Source organism: Salvelinus namaycush, unplaced genomic scaffold, assembly GCF_016432855.1.
Source record: "Salvelinus namaycush isolate Seneca unplaced genomic scaffold, SaNama_1.0 Scaffold46, whole genome shotgun sequence".
NCBI classification, from domain to species: Eukaryota; Metazoa; Chordata; class Actinopteri; order Salmoniformes; family Salmonidae; genus Salvelinus; species Salvelinus namaycush.
This window is the reverse complement of record NW_024061153.1, coordinates 214087-229981: the sequence shown is the minus strand read 5'-3', so window position 1 is coordinate 229981 and position 15895 is coordinate 214087. Positions and strand designations below refer to the sequence as shown.

Sequence of the window (15895 nt, the reverse complement as noted above, 5' to 3'; positions counted from 1 at the left end):
CAGTGAGAGGTGAAATGGAGTGTATAGCTTGATCTGAGGTCAAAAGAGAGCTCTTGGAATGACATGACCCCAATTTCCTTTGTTCAGGAAGGCGCGGGAAGGAACTCTGGATTGCCTTCTGAAAAGCTTTCGTTATAGACGGCTATTATCTCCGGCTTTGATTTTATTTGATAAATGTGATAATATCATCGTAAAGTATGTTTTTTCAATATAGTTTTATCAGATTATTGAAAGTTTATCGGGAGTTTTGGCGTGTTCCGTTCTCTGCGTTTGGTGACGATGGACAGCTTCGCGCCACTTGGCTAGCTTTGGTTGCTAATTCGACAGACGAAGAGGACATTCTAAATCCAAACAACGATTATTCTGGACAAAGGACCCCTTGTACAAGATTCTGATGGAAGCTCAGCAAAAGTAGGACCCATTTATGATGTTATTTCGTATTTCTGTCAAATGTTTAGTATTATTTTTTGCCCTGATTTTGGCCGCTGTCTTGCTATAACGTAAGCTGTATGTCGTACTAAAGTTATTTTTAGAATGTCAACACGGTGATTGCATTAAGTACTAGTGTATCTATCATTTGCTGTACAACATGTATCTTTTAGTAAAGTTTATGATGAGTTATTTGGTCAGAATAGGTGAGTGTCAGAAATATATCCGGAGATTCTGGAAAAAAGTTGCTACGTTTTCACAATGTATAACCACGGATTTCAGCTCTAAATATGCACATTTTCGAACAAAACATAAGTGTATTGTATAACCTGATGTTATAGGACTGTCATCTGATGAAGCTTGTCAAGGTTAGTGAAAAATTATATATCTTTTGCTGTTTTTTTGCGATCGCTAACTTTTGCTGCTGATAAATGGGTTGTGTTTTTGGCTATTGTGGTAAGCTAATATAATGCTATATTGTGTTTTCGCTGTAAAACACTTAAAAAATCTGAAATATTGGCTGGATTCACAAGATGTTTGTCTTTCATTTGCTGTACACCATGTATTTTTCATAAATGTTTTATGATGAGTATTTAGGTATTTCACGTTGGTCTCTGTAATTGTTCTAGCTGCTTCGGTGCTATTTGTGATTGTAGCTGCAATGTAAAACTATGATTTATATCTGAAATATGCACATTTTTCGAACAAAACATAGATTTATTGTATAACATGTTATAAGACTGTCATCTGATGAAGTTGTTTCTTGGTTAGTTTGGTTGGTTCTTGGTTAGTTTGGTTGGTTTTGTGCAAGCTACCTGTGCTGTGAAAGAAATGTCTGTGCTTTTTTGTATTTGGTGGTGAGCTAACATAAATATACGTGGTGTTTTCGCTGTAAAACATTTAAAAAATCGGACATGTTGGCTGGATTCACAAGATGTTTATCTTTCATTTGCTGTATTGGACTTGTTAATGTGTGAAAGCTAAATATTTCAGTTTTTATTTTTTTGAATTTCGCGCGCTGCCTTTTCAGTGGAATGTGGGCGGGGTTCTATCTGATGTCATAATACACCCCTCTGATAGTGATACATTTGCTCCATTGTTTCCATGTCAGTTGGTTTCCCACTCTGATGATTTATATCTGACAGAGGGGCTTTAAAGGAATAGTATGGTGACATCTTAGCGGGGCTTTAAATAAATAGGATTATTCATTAATTTAATACTCCTATAGCAACAATACACTGCAGCTTTGACATCAAGAAGAGATTGGGCTGATGGGTGTTGGTGCTACTATACAGGTAATGCTGTCCAATATGAATGTGAATGTTCAATACACACAATAGGTTGATCAGTAGCCAGTTAGTTAGCTGCTACGTTTTTAGCAACACAACTCGCAATCAACAAAGTCAAAATGCCCTCCAGGCCTGGTGGTGGCAGCAGTGTACTACATCAACTGTTTACCAGAGCTTCCTGAGGGGAAAACAATTAGGCTGTATATAGCTTGATTTTGGAGCCAGCAGCATACCACCTTACTTCCCACAGCTGGCTTGCTTCTAAAGCTAAACAGGGTTGGTCCTGGTTGGTTATGCAAACATTTGTTTATTAGATTATGTTTATCATTAAGAATATTGTTTTATTTCTAAATGGTCACGCCTTGCTTTGGTCATGTGTTCTCTTATGGGTCAATCATTTTAATTAGAATATAGCAATTACGGTGTCTCCTCAATCACTTCCAGTGCCTTTGGAAAGTATTCAGATTGGGGACATTGCCTTGTGTCGGGTGCCATCTTTCAGATGGGACGTCAACTGAGAACAGCATGCATGGGAGGAAACTGTTTACAATTTGGCTCATGCATCCTCCCTTCTCTCCCCTGTAACTATTCCCCAGGTTGTTGCTGTAAATGAGAATGTGTTCTCAGTTGACTTACATTGTTAAATAAATAATAACCATGTTTCCATCAAAAGTTGTTTAATTAGGATATATACAAATATGATGATGTCATAGTGAATTCATGACGTGAATGAACAAGCCTTTTCATACTTTATAACATGGCTATATACAATGCCTTCAGAAAGTATTCAGACCCCTTGACTTTTTCCACATTTTGTTACATTACAGCCTTATTCTATTGTGTATTAAATCACTTTTTCCCTCTCAATCTACACACAATATCCCATAATGACAAAACAAAAACAGGTCTTTAGAAATTGTTGCTAATTTATTAAAAAATAAAAAACTGAAAAATAACATTTACATAACTATTCAGACCCTTTACTCAGTACTTTGTCGAAGCACCTTTGGCAGCGATTACAGCATTGAGTCTTCTTGGGTATGATGCTACAAGCTTGGCACACCTGTATTTGGGGAGTTTCTCCCATTCATTTCTGCAGATTCTATCAAGCTCTGTCAGGTTGGATGGGGAGCATCGCTGCACAGCTATTTTCAGGTCTCTCCAGAGATGTTAGATCGGGTTCAAGTCCGGGCTCTGGCTCGGCCACTCAAGGACATTCAGAGACCAGAGACTTGACCCGAAGCCACTACTGCATTGTCTTGGCTGTGTGCTTAGGGTTGTTGTCCTGTTGGAAGGTGAACCTTCGCCCTCAGTTTGAGGCCCTGAGCGCTCTGGAGCAGGTTTTCATCAAGGATCTCTCTGTATTTTGCTCGGTTCATCTTTCCGTTGATCCTGACTAATCTCCTAGTCTCTGCTGCTGAAAAACATCCCCACAGCATGACGCTGCCACCACCATGCTTCACCCTAGGGATGGTGCCAGGTTTCCTCCAGACGTGACGCTTGGCATTCAGGCCAAAGAGTTCAATCTTGGTTTCATCAGACCAGAGAATCTGGTTTCTCATGGTCTGAAAGTCCTTTTGGTGCCTTTTGGCAAACTCCAAGTGGGCTGTCATGTTCATTTGACTGAGGAGTGGCTTCCGTCAGGCCACTCTACCATAAAGGCTTGATTGGTGGAGAGGTGGAGAGATGTTGTCCTTCTGGAAGTTTCTCCCATTTCCACAGAGGAACTCTAGAGCTCTGTCAGAGTGACCATCAGATTCTTGGTCACCTCCCTGACCAAGGCCCATCTCCCCCGACTGCTCAGTTTGGCCGTGCCGCAAGCTCTAGGAAGAGTCTTGGTGGTTCCAAACTTCTTCCATTTTAGAATGATGGAGGCCACTCTGTTCTTGGGGACCTCCAATGCTGCAGAAATGTGTTGGTACCCTTCCCAAGATCTGTGCCTCGACCCAATCCTGTCTCGGAGCTCTACAGACAATTCCTTCTACCTCATGGCTTGGTTTTTACTCTGACAGTCTCATATAAAGGGTCAGAATACTTACTGTTATGTAAAGAAGGTATATTTTTTATCCAATACCTGCCGCCCCAAATGATGGGCTATTGTGTGTAGTTTGCTGAATATATAAATATATTTTTTAAATCCATTTCAAAATAAGGCTGTAACTTTCTAAAATGTGGAAAAAGTCATGGTGTCTGAATACTTTCTGAAGGCACTGTACAAACTTCACATTGAATATTGATCTCACTTTCAAAAAGCTCCATGAGGAAGAAAGGATTCCCAAATTATCTTTTAGATGTTCTGTCTTCAGGATGTTCTGGGTTGATGTCTGTTGGAGAGGGGAGGGGCAGTTGAGTGAGCTGGGGCCTTTTATTACCTTTCCTCTGGGAGCCTGTCAGCTGTGACATGATGAGAGCGAGTGAGAGAGGACCTACCTGTAAGATATATTGTGCTGTAAACATACTTCTATTTGAAGAGGTTTTTGACCCTTCAGGGACCTAATCTCAAACACTCATGAAAACATGAACAAAATATTGTCCACACGAAAGATAGAATTTGGTAATAAAAAAAGTTTTTTGACAAGTTATATGCATGAAAATAAAGATGTTTAAAAAATGTGACATTTTGGAGAGGTTTCTGCAGACTATATGGGAGGCCTAAGTCTTATTATGGATACATGTCTATAAAGATAGACTGGTATTAGATATCTGATCCATTTTTATTGAACATGTTGACAAGATGTTGGAGAATCACTGGAGGGGAATATTGACCAACTGAGCATCTCAGTGTACAGTTCAATAAACACACGAGGCATTTTGTTACATTTCAGTCTTCTGTTATGTATTTAAAGTGTCATATTGGGATGCAAATTCAAATATGAATACATTTCAACTGTATCTGACATGGTACTGGTGTCTTCTTTTTTAAGCCCATAACCATGTGTGTGATGTGTAAACAAAAAAGGGCACCCCCCCATAAAAAGATCCTGCAACAGAAAGCTGCACAATATATTGAGAAAAGTATTTTGCTTACCATGACTATATCAAACCCTACTCCATGTGTTGCCACTATCATGTATCCTACCATGACTATATCAAACCCAACTCCATGTGTTGCCACTATCATGTATCCTACCATGACTATATCCAACCCAACTCCATGTGTTGCCACTATCATATATCCTACCATGACTATATCCAACCCTACTCCATGTGTTGCCACTATCATGTATCCTACTTGGCTGAAGCTTTGATCCAGTGGAAGAAGTATTGAGGAGCAGGGAGGTTAAAGGTCACTTCAGGACACAGCTGTTACTCTACACTATCCCTAGATAATCCAGTAATAAGATAACATTTCTACATTATTTAGGGCTCTATAACATCTCTATCTATATATAACATCTCTATCAATTTATATATATATTTCTTTACCCAATTCCATTTTCTCCGTTTAGGTTTTCCAGGTTTCTGATTTGTCCCTGTTTTCCTGGTTTTTGCTCTAAATCACACTGTTAATAGAAAACTACTGCAGCATAAATACTGGAGGGGTCAGGAGACACTGTGGCCCCATCCGATGAGACCCCCGGACAGGGCCAAACAGGAAGGATATAACCCCACCCGCTTTGCCAAAGCTCTACACAATATTCTGCTGCTGATGCCAGATGCCATAGCAGTCTCTTTCTGATGTAAAGCAGAGGGTCACCGAGCATGTGGTGCAGGTGATGGGGGACTTCATCTTGCAAACAACACAGCAACGCCTCCATGCTGTGCCCTTTTGGCCCTTAGGCACATCTATGCCTGCACAAATATATTTGGGCAGATGAACACTTGTGGCAGGAGCAGAAGGGACAGGGCGTGGTGCAGTGGTGCTGTAGCCAGCAAGCTCCTTGATGAGCTGCTCTCTGAAGGCTTTCTGTGAGAGGAAGGGCTTTCCACAGCTCTTAGCCATTTCCTTGTGTAGGATGAATGCATTCACCACAGCAATGTCGATGAAATGATAGAAGAAGGTCTTGTACCATTTCATTGTCTTATGGAGAACATTGTAATAGCCTATCAGCGCATCTGATAGGTCCACACCGCCCATGCTCTTGTTGTAGTCCTTTACTGCAGCTGGAATGGGAACATTTTTGGTGGTCCATACCCCGGCACCATCCTTGACACGTCTGACCACATGATCCCCACTGAAGGACTTGTGGATTGTTGTGCACATCACCACCTCTCTGGTATCCATCCACTTTACAAAAAGCAGGCCATCTTCACGGATCCATCGCATGGTCCCCCGCTCAGCCTGCTTAGGCATGTCGTTCACCTTCGTCTTCGGAAAGCCCACCCTGTTGGTACGAATGGTGCCACAAGCCCACACTTCCCGCTTCCTAAGGTCTGCAAACAGGGTAGGGCTTGTGTAGAAGTTATCCACAAAAAGTTTGTAGCCCTTCCCTAGCAGTTGAAAATCCAATAACTCCATTACAGAGTCATAGCCAAGTCCCTTACCGGTAGCAAAACTGTTCCTCCCCTCATAGACAAAAACATTGCATGTGTAGGCACACACAGAATCAGCCAACACAAACAGCTTGTAACCCCACTTGGTTGGTTTGTTTCGCATGTATTGTTTGAGGCCAATTCTGGCCTTTGAGGCTACCATCCTCTCATCGATTGACACGTTCTGGGCTGGCTGAAAGTACGTCTTGCAGGCCTCAACAATACTGGAGTAGAGAGGTTTTATTTTGCACAGTCTATCAAACGTTGCTGTGCCTCTCTTCTTGTCATTCTCTTCATCAACCTTTGGGTCACTGATATGAAGCGCCTGTGAAAGAACCAGAAACCTTTTGCAGGACATAACAGTCATGGGGAAAGGCAGTTGGTAGAGTGATGACGTTTTCCAGTAGTCCGTCAGGCTTTTCAGCTTCACCAGCCCCATGTAGATGACCAGTGAAAGGTAGCAGAAAAAGTCTGACATGGATATGGGCTTCCATGCTACCTTTTTGCCTGCCTGCTTCTTCTTCCCATACTTATTCGTGTTAGACACAAGCGAATCTACAACGGATTGTGTGAAAAACAACTGAAAAAGCTGAAGGGGGCTGTAAGTTGTGGTCGAGTTCACCTGAGGTCCTGGCTTCCTTTTCGGCCGAAAAGTTGGTTGGGGTGGCTCCACGTCATCTTCTAGGACAGTGTGCCAACGCCCTTCTGTCCCTTTGTTAGCAGGTGGCACACTTCCCCTCTTCCGCTTCTTTGTCGGTGCCTTCACACCTGTAGATGGCCCAGAGACAGCAGGGGTCCAGCTGGATGAACAAGTTGGCGCTGGGGGCTCCCAGTCGGAATCAGTGCCACTGTGAATGAAAATGTTCAGTTAGAATAGTTTCACATATGAGCCCTGTATCAACAGGTATAATAAACATATACACTGCTCAAAACAATAAAGGGAACACTTAAACAACACAATGTAACTCCAAGTCAATCACACTTCTGTGAAATCAAACTGTCCACTTAGGAAGCAACACTGATTGACAATAAATTTCACATGCTGTTGTGCAAATGGAATAGACAAAAGATGGAAATTATAGGCAATTAGCAAGACACCCCCAATAAAGGAATGGTTCTGCAGGTGGTGACCACAGACCACTTCTCAGTTCCTATGCTTCCTGGCTGATGTTTTGGTCACTTTTGAATGCTGGCGGTGCTTTCACTCTAGTGGTAGCATGAGATGGAGTCTACAACCCACACAAGTGGCTCAGGTAGTGCAGCTCATCCAGGATGGCACATCAATGCGAGCTGTGGCAAGAAGGTTTGCTGTGTCTGTCAGCGTAGTGTCCAGAGCATGGAGGCGCTACCAGGAGACAGGCCAGTACATCAGGAGACGTGGAGGAGGCCGTAGGAGGGCAACAACCCAGCAGCAGGACCGCTACCTCCGCCTTTGTGCAAGGAGGAGCAATGCCAGAGCCCTGCAAAATGACCTCCAGCAGGCCACAAATGTGCATGTGTCAGCATATGGTCTCACAAGGGGTCTGAGGATCTCATTTACATTTAACATTTAAGTCATTTAGCAGACGCTCTTATCCAGAGCGACTTACAAATTGGTGCATTCACCTTATGATATCCAGTGGAACAACCACTTTACAATAGTGCATCTAACTCTTTTAAGGGGGGGGGGGGGGGTTAGAAGGATTACTTTATCCTATCCTAGGTATTCCTTAAAGAGGTGGGGTTTCAGGTGTCTCCGGAAGGTGGTGATTGACTCCGCTGACCTGGCGTCGTGAGGGAGTTTGTTCCACCATTGGGGTGCCAGAGCAGCGAACAGTTTTGACTGGGCTGAGCGGGAACTGTACTTCCTCAGAGGTAGGGAGGCGAGCAGGCCAGAGGTGGATGAACGCAGTGCCCTTGTTTGGGTGTAGGGCCTGATCAGAGCCTGAAGGTACGGAGGTGCCGTTCCCCTCACAGCTCCGTAGGCAAGCACCATGGTCTTGTAGCGGATGCGAGCTTCAACTGGAAGCCAGTGGAGAGAGCGGAGGAGCGGGGTGACGTGAGAGAACTTGGGAAGGTTGAACACCAGACGGGCTGCGGCGTTCTGGATGAGTTGTAGGGGTTTAATGGCACAGGCAGGGAGCCCAGCCAACAGCGAGTTGCAGTAATCCAGACGGGAGATGACAAGTGCCTGGATTAGGACCTGCGCCGCTTCCTGTGTGAGGCAGGGTCGTACTCTGCGAATGTTGTAGAGCATGAACCTACAGGAACGGGTCACCGCCTTGATGTTAGTTGAGAACGACAGGGTGTTGTCCAGGATCACGCCAAGGTTCTTAGCACTCTGGGAGGAGGACACAATGGAGTTGTCAACCGTGATGGCGAGATCATGGAACGGGCAGTCCTTCCCCGGGAGGAAGAGCAGCTCCGTCTTGCCAAGGTTCAGCTTGAGGTGGTGATCCGTCATCCACACTGATATGTCTGCCAGACATGCAGAGATGCGATTCGCCACCTGGTTATCAGAAGGGGGAAAGGAGAAGATTAATTGTCTCATCTCGGTACCTAATGGCAGTCAGGCTACCTCTGGCGAGCACATGGAGGGCTGTGCGGCCCCACAAAGAAATGCCACCCCACACCATGACTGACCCACCGCCAAACCGGTCATGCTGGAGGATGTTGCAGGCAGCAGAACATTCTCCAAGGCGTCTCCAGACTCTGTCACGTCTGTCACATGTGCTCAGTGTGAACCTGCTTTCATCTGTGAAGAGCACAGGGCGCCAGTGGTGAATTTGCCAATCTTGGTGTTCTCTGGCAAATGCCAAACGTCCTGCACGGTGTTGGGCTGTAAGCACAACCCCCACCTGTGGACGTCGGGCCCTCATACCACCCTCATGGAGTCTGTTTCTGACCGTTTGAGCAGACACATGCACATTTGTGGCCTGCTGGAGGTCATTTTGCATGGCTCTGGCATTGCTCCTCCTTGCACAAAGGCGGAGGTAGCGGTCCTGCTGCTGGGTTGTTGCCCTTCTACGGCCTCCTCCACGTCTCCTGATGTACTGGCCTGTCTCCTGGTAGCGCCTCCATGCTCTGGACACTACGCTGACAGACACAGCAAACCTTGCCACAGCTCGCATTGATGTGCCATCCTGGATGAACTGCACTACCTGAGCCACTTGTGTGGGTTGTAGACTCCGTCTCATGCTACCACTAGAGTGAAAGCACCGCCAGCATTCAAAAGTGACCAAAACATCAGCCAGGAAGCATAGGAACTGAGAAGTGGTCTGTGGTCACCACCTGCAGATTCACTCCTTTATTGGGGGTGTCTTGCTAATTGCCTATAATTTCCACCTTTTGTCTATTCTATTTGCACAACAGCATGTGAAATTTATTGTCAATCAGTGTTGCTTCCTAAGTGGACAGTTTGATTTCACAGAAGTGTGATTGACTTGGAGTTACATTGTGTTGTTTAAGTGTTCCCTTTATTTTTTTGAGCAGTGTATATATAAATAAATAATAAATAAAATGAATACAACATTTAAACAACTGCATTAGCATGAGAAGCAAAAACTTATTTTACTTACTGATCTAAAAGTGGATCTTTTCCTTCCAAAAACATTTCTTCCGCGCTGGAATCATAACTGTGGTCACTCACAGAGTCCTCATCCATTCCTTCTGTGTCACTCTCCGGGTCAATTTCTGAAATAATATCATCAAAATGTTTATACTTGGACTGAGATTGAGCTTTTCCACTCTTAGTAGCCATGTTTAACTTTTTCAGATTTGAGAAGTTTGTAGAAGAGAAGGAACTGCTGTGAAACGTAAACTACAGTGCGTCCTGTTTCCTTTCACCAGAGAATGAACTCTGTTGTGCACAGCTCTAGCATGATGGCTGTTTGTCCTACAAACGGCGTTCACATACTGCTGGAAAGCCCAGCTCATTGGCTATCTAGCTAGGTTTCAAAACGATAGGTGGTCATTGGACCAAGACCCTTTATGGGCTAATTCAAGTGTTGTATAGCCAATACGTAATGTAGAATGATGAAACAAGAGTCTGAGGATTGCACAAAAACCAAACTTGACCGTGTTAAACAACGTTTAGCCAATTAGATTTCATAAAATTGTTTTGTTGCAAGTTGAAAGAGTCGGAATTCATGCAGAATGCTGTTTCCAACATGGATCGTGTTAGGATATACACAACCGTTCAAAAGTTCGGGGTCACTTAGAAATGTCTTTTTGTCAATTAAAATCACATTAAATTGATCGTAAATACAGTGTAGACATTGTTAATGTTGTAAATGACTATTGTAGCTGGAAATGGCTGATTATTTGTGGATTATAGAGGCCCATTATTATCTACAGAGGATCATTATCAGCAACCATAATTCCTGTGTTCCAATGGCACGTTGTGTTAGCTAATCCAAGTTTATCATTTAAAAGGCTAATTGACCACTAGAAAACCCTTTTGCAATTATGTTAGCACAGCTGAAAACTGTTGTTCTGATTAAAGTATATAAATAAAAATGGCCTTCTTTCGACTAGTTGTGTATCTGGAGCATCAGCATTTGTGGGTTCGATTACAAGCTCAAAATGGCAAGAAACAAAGAACTTTCTTCTGAAACTTGTCAGTCTATTCTGGTTCTGAGAAATGAAGGCTATTCCATGCGAGAAATTGCCAAGAAAATGAAGATCTCGTAAAAAGCTGTGTACTACTCCCTTCACACAGCAGCACAAACTGGCGCTAACCAGAATAGAAAAAGGAGTGGGAGGCCCCGGTGCACAACTGAGCAAGAGTACAAGTACATTAGAGTGTCTAGTTTGAGAAACAGACGCCTCACAAGTCCTCAACTTGAGCTTCATTAAATAGTACCCACAAAACACCAGTCTCAACGTCCACAGTGAAGAGGCGACTCCGGGATGCTGGCCTTCTAGGGGTGCCTTTTGCATCCCTTTGATATAAGTATACATTATGCACCAATATTTAATTTTAAAAGCCTGTTATATTAGATGAGGGGAACTTTAATACAGACCACATGGAGAATTAAATACTTCTAATTGAAAAGTGCCAAAAATATATGTACCAATGGCAGATTGCCCCTTCAACAATTCCTACAGTACTGAACAACATATTCAAGTGTAGAACTTCAGTATAATGCCCCTTAAAAACCACATTAGTTCAACAACAGTTTGTGCCCCTGTTTTTAAGACAATACTCACTGGTGTTAATCTGATATTCTGTCTCCCCCTTTTTCACTCCCAAAACGTCTTCCTTCTTCACCTCTACTGAGATAGCATCCTCTTCCTCTCTAAAAGGTTCTTCCTCTGTTTCCTCTATAACATCCTCTCCTTCTTCCACGACATTGTTCAGTCCCAGAGCTTTTTTCTGCATACAGCAGACCTCCTCTTCATTAGCAGGGGATGAGTAGTTTAGTGAACTCATGATCAGGGATGTTAGCTAGCTAGCTAGTTAGCATTAGCGACTAGCCTAGTGCTAGGCTCAGTATCAATATTTAACAAGTTTGCAAATTGAACAAGCAAATTAGGTTAAAGTTAACCAGTTGATACGTCAACTGAACTGCGTTTACAACACTGAGATTAGCAAATGTACATTAACATGGTCCAAAGCGTCAATCTTTCAATGTTATGTTGGCTAGCAAGCTACCGAGGTGGTTGAAAGAGTAGCCGTGTTGTTGTTCCTGAAGAAGCGCCCCGTCCAGTAAATTATACATCACGCAAGAAGCATCACATGAAAGACGCACTTCGCCATCTGCTGGCTGGAGTGAGTAACGCAGTTTGGAAACAATAGTTACTACACTTTTTTGAATTGGAAAGAACGTCATAATAATTTAACAATAAGCTGATATATTTTCTCTTACGTCTTACAAATAAAACCGTCCTGTACACAGAAGTAGAAGCTTAATATGAATATGTAGATGCTTAATAAATACTTATATGAATAGGTAGTGTTTTAATACACATTTGCTCTGTTCATTTTTCACATTAGTTTTTATCTATGTAACAGTATAACTTTACGTCGTCCCCTCGCCCCGACACGGGCGCGAACCAGGGACCCTCTGCACACATCAACAACTGACACCCACGAAGCGTCGTTAGCCATCGCTCCACAAAAGCCGCGGCCCTTGCAGAGCAAGGGGCAACACTACTTAAGTCTCAGAGCAAGTGACGTAACTGATTGAAATGCTACTAGCGCGTACCCGCTAACTAGCTAGCCATTTCACATCCGTTACACTTAGATGTGACGGTACTTTTACCTTAAATCCACGCTCTTTAAGATACAAATCATCCTGTAAACCAGGGGTGGGCAACTCCAGTCCTCGGGGGCCTGATTGGTGTCACACTTTTTCTCCCTCCCTAGCAAACACAGCTGATTAATCAAACTGCATTCTAAACTGAAGATCATGAATTGTTGATTATTGGAGTCAGGTGTGTTAGCTGGGGCTGGGGCAAAACTGTGACACCATTCAGACCCTGGAGGACTGGAATTGCCCACCCCTGCATGAAAACAATAGAGCAAATGCATCACATTCAAATAGCACTTGATTATCTGTAGTGCTATACACTGAGTCTACAAAACATTAAGAACACCTGCTCTTTCCATGACATAAACTGACCAGGTGAATACAGGTGAAAGCTATGATCCCAAGTTAAATCCACTTCAATCAGTGTAGATGAAGGGGGGAGACAGGTTAAATAAGGATTTTTAAGCCTTGAGACAAATGAGACATGGATTGTGTATGTGTGCTATTCAGTGGGTGAATGGGCAAGACAGAATATTTAAGTGTCTTTGAACAGGGGATGGTAGTAGGTGCCAGGTGCACCGGTTTGTGTCAAGAACTGCAAAGTTGCTGGGTTTTTCCAGCTCAACAGTTTCCCAAGAATGGCCCACCATCCAAACAGTGGCGGTCAGTGCCGTTTAAGATGAGGCAGGACGATTTGTTTTTCATGAGCATGGCCTTAATTTTATTACACCATATTAGATGACTGTCATTCATATTCCATTCACCCTGTTCAATGTAACGCAATAGGTTTAGGCTACTACATGATACTAACATTTCCCCTATACCCATCTTGAGATTGCTACAACATAGCCTATAAATTAAAGTTTACAATGTAGGTGCACACAGGTCGAGAGCAAATTTGAGGTGACAGACAGTGAAACATGGACAGACAGTGACACATTCAATACCGCCTTGCACACTCTTGCCTGCATCTAGCTGATCTAGGTTAGTCCAACAGTTGCAAACGAGAGTTTCTATTGGACAAATTCAGGTATGTTTATCTCCGTTTTGTTCCATTTAAGAAATGTTTTTCAACAACAATCGGAGGAATGTGTGGTCTGTCATGAAGTTTAAGTAGCCTATATTTGATGTGATATATTCCTTTCGAGACAGGATTGTGTCACGGATCTGGGGAAGTGGACCAAAGCATTTCTGCAGCATTGCAGGTCCCAAAAAACACAAGGGCCTCGATCATTCTTAAAAGGTTGTAGTTCGGAACCACCAAGACCCACCAAGACTCTTCGGAGGAGAAGGGCCTTGGTCAGGGAGGTGACTAAGAACCCGATGGTCACTGACAGAGCACCAGAGTTCCTCTGTGGAGATGGGAGAACCTTCCAGAAGGACAACCATCTCTGCAGCACTCCACCAATCAGGCCTTTATGGTAAAGTAGCCAGATGGAAGCCGCTCCTCAGTAAAAGGCACATGACAGCCCACTTGTAGTTTGCCAAAAGGCACCCAAAGGACTCTTAGACCATGAGAAACAAGATTCTTTAGTCTGATGAAACCAAGATTGAACTATTTGACCTGAATTCCAAGCGTCACGTCTGGAGGAAACCTGGCATCATTCCTATGGTGAAGCAAAGTGGTGGCAGCATCATGCTGTGGGGATGTTTTTCAGCGGCAGGGACTGGGAGACTCGTCTGGATCGAGGCAAAGATGAACGGAGCAAAGTACAGAGAGATCCTTGATGAAAACCTGCACCAGAGCGCTCAGGACCTCAGACTGGGACAAAGGTTCACCTTCCAACAGGACAACAACGCTAAGCACATAGCCAAGACAAAGCTGAAGTGGCTTCGGGACAAGTCTAGGAATGTCCTTGAGTGGCCCAGACAAAGCCCAGACTTGAACCTGATCGAACATCTCTGGAGAGACCTGAAAATAGGTGTGCAGCAATGCTCCCAATCCAACCTGACAGAGCTTGAGAGGATCTGCAGAGAATGAGAGAAACTCCCCAAATACAGGTGTGCCAACCTTGTAGCGTCATACCCAAGAAGACTCGAGGCTGAAAATTAGGAAAATAATTAGGCTGTATATAGCTTGATTAAACACGTTTCCATTCAAAGTTTTTATGTGAATAAAGTCATAACGTATAAAACTTCTCACGACAGATGTGATGGAAACAGGTTTTCAGAAGACTGAGTTGATGATAAGTCTTGGAAAGCCATTCTGGTGTGTCTTTTGCGTAAACATTTGTGTGATTGTCCCTCAGAAAAATTAAACCCTGTTCCATAAAACCTGAACTTTAGTCACTGTTACTAGTCATCTACCACCCAGTACTCCACCCTGTATTCTAGTCAAGGCTCATCCTATATAACTACTGCTGTTCACACCTTTTATATTCATATACGCTCCATAATGTCTATACACAACATCATATTTTTTTTTATTTCACCTTGATTTAACCAGCTAGGCAAGTTGAGAACAAGTTCTCATTTACAACTGCGACCTGGCCAAGATAAAGCAAAGCAGTCTGACACATACAACCACACAGAGTTACACATGGAGTAAAACAAACATACTGTCACGATCGTGTGGAGGATTGACGGACCAAAACGCAGCATTAGGAAAATAAGCCATCTTCCTTTTTATTATGAACAAGAGAACCGAAAACAAAACACTATTACAAAACTAACAAAACAAACAAACGTGAAGCTATGAACGTAGTGCACATACAGGCTACAAACGTATAACATAGACAATTACCCACATCGACCGAAAGCCTATGGCTACCCTAAATATGGCTCCCAATCAGAGACAACAGAAATCAGCTGTCTCTAATTGGGAACCCATTCAGGCAACCATAGACTCTCCTAGACAACTACACCAACATAGACACAGCTAGACACATACACTCAACACAAACCCATACACTACCACCAACCCCCCTCTACCATATAATACCCCAAACACACACATACCCCATGTCACACCCTGACCTAACTAAAATAATAAAGAAAACAAATAATACTAAGGCCAGGGCGTGACACATACAGTCAATAATACAGTAGAAAAATAAGTCTATATACAATGTGAGCAAGTGAGGTGAGATAAGGGAGGTGAAGGCAAAACAAAAAAATGCAATAAATATACATTGTAAACAAACGTTATATATTTATATTCCGGACTCTGACATTAATCGTTCTACTATTTCTATATTTCTTCATCCTTGAAATAAATTGTGGGGATTTGCATGTATTGTTTTGTTAGATATTACTGCACTGTTTCACTACACCTGCGATATCAGAGAAATATGTGTATGAGACCAATAACATTTAATTTGATCTGTGGTCAGAGGTGTGCAGACAACAGATGGTGTTTATGGTGAAGAGGACTGTGGACTCAGTGGATGACATCCCAGCCACTTGGCAGTGTTGACATAACAACAATACAAGGGACGAGACCCGTAATGACAATACACGGGACGAGACCCG

At 43.1% G+C, this 15895-nt stretch overlaps 1 protein-coding gene across 1 annotated transcript; it reads right to left on the bottom strand.

The window, feature by feature from the left end:
• Positions 1 to 5346: 5346 nt before the first annotated feature.
• Positions 5347 to 11423, bottom strand: LOC120041402 (piggyBac transposable element-derived protein 4-like). The gene is made up of 4 exons (XM_038986358.1): positions 11382 to 11423; positions 9749 to 9863; positions 6054 to 7039; positions 5347 to 5510 (listed from the first exon to the last, which is right to left on the bottom strand). The coding sequence occupies exons 2-4, from the start codon at positions 9832 to 9834 to the stop codon at positions 5347 to 5349; spliced, it is 1236 nt and encodes a 411-aa protein (XP_038842286.1). The 5' UTR covers positions 9835 to 9863; positions 11382 to 11423.
• Positions 11424 to 15895: the final 4472 nt, after the last annotated feature.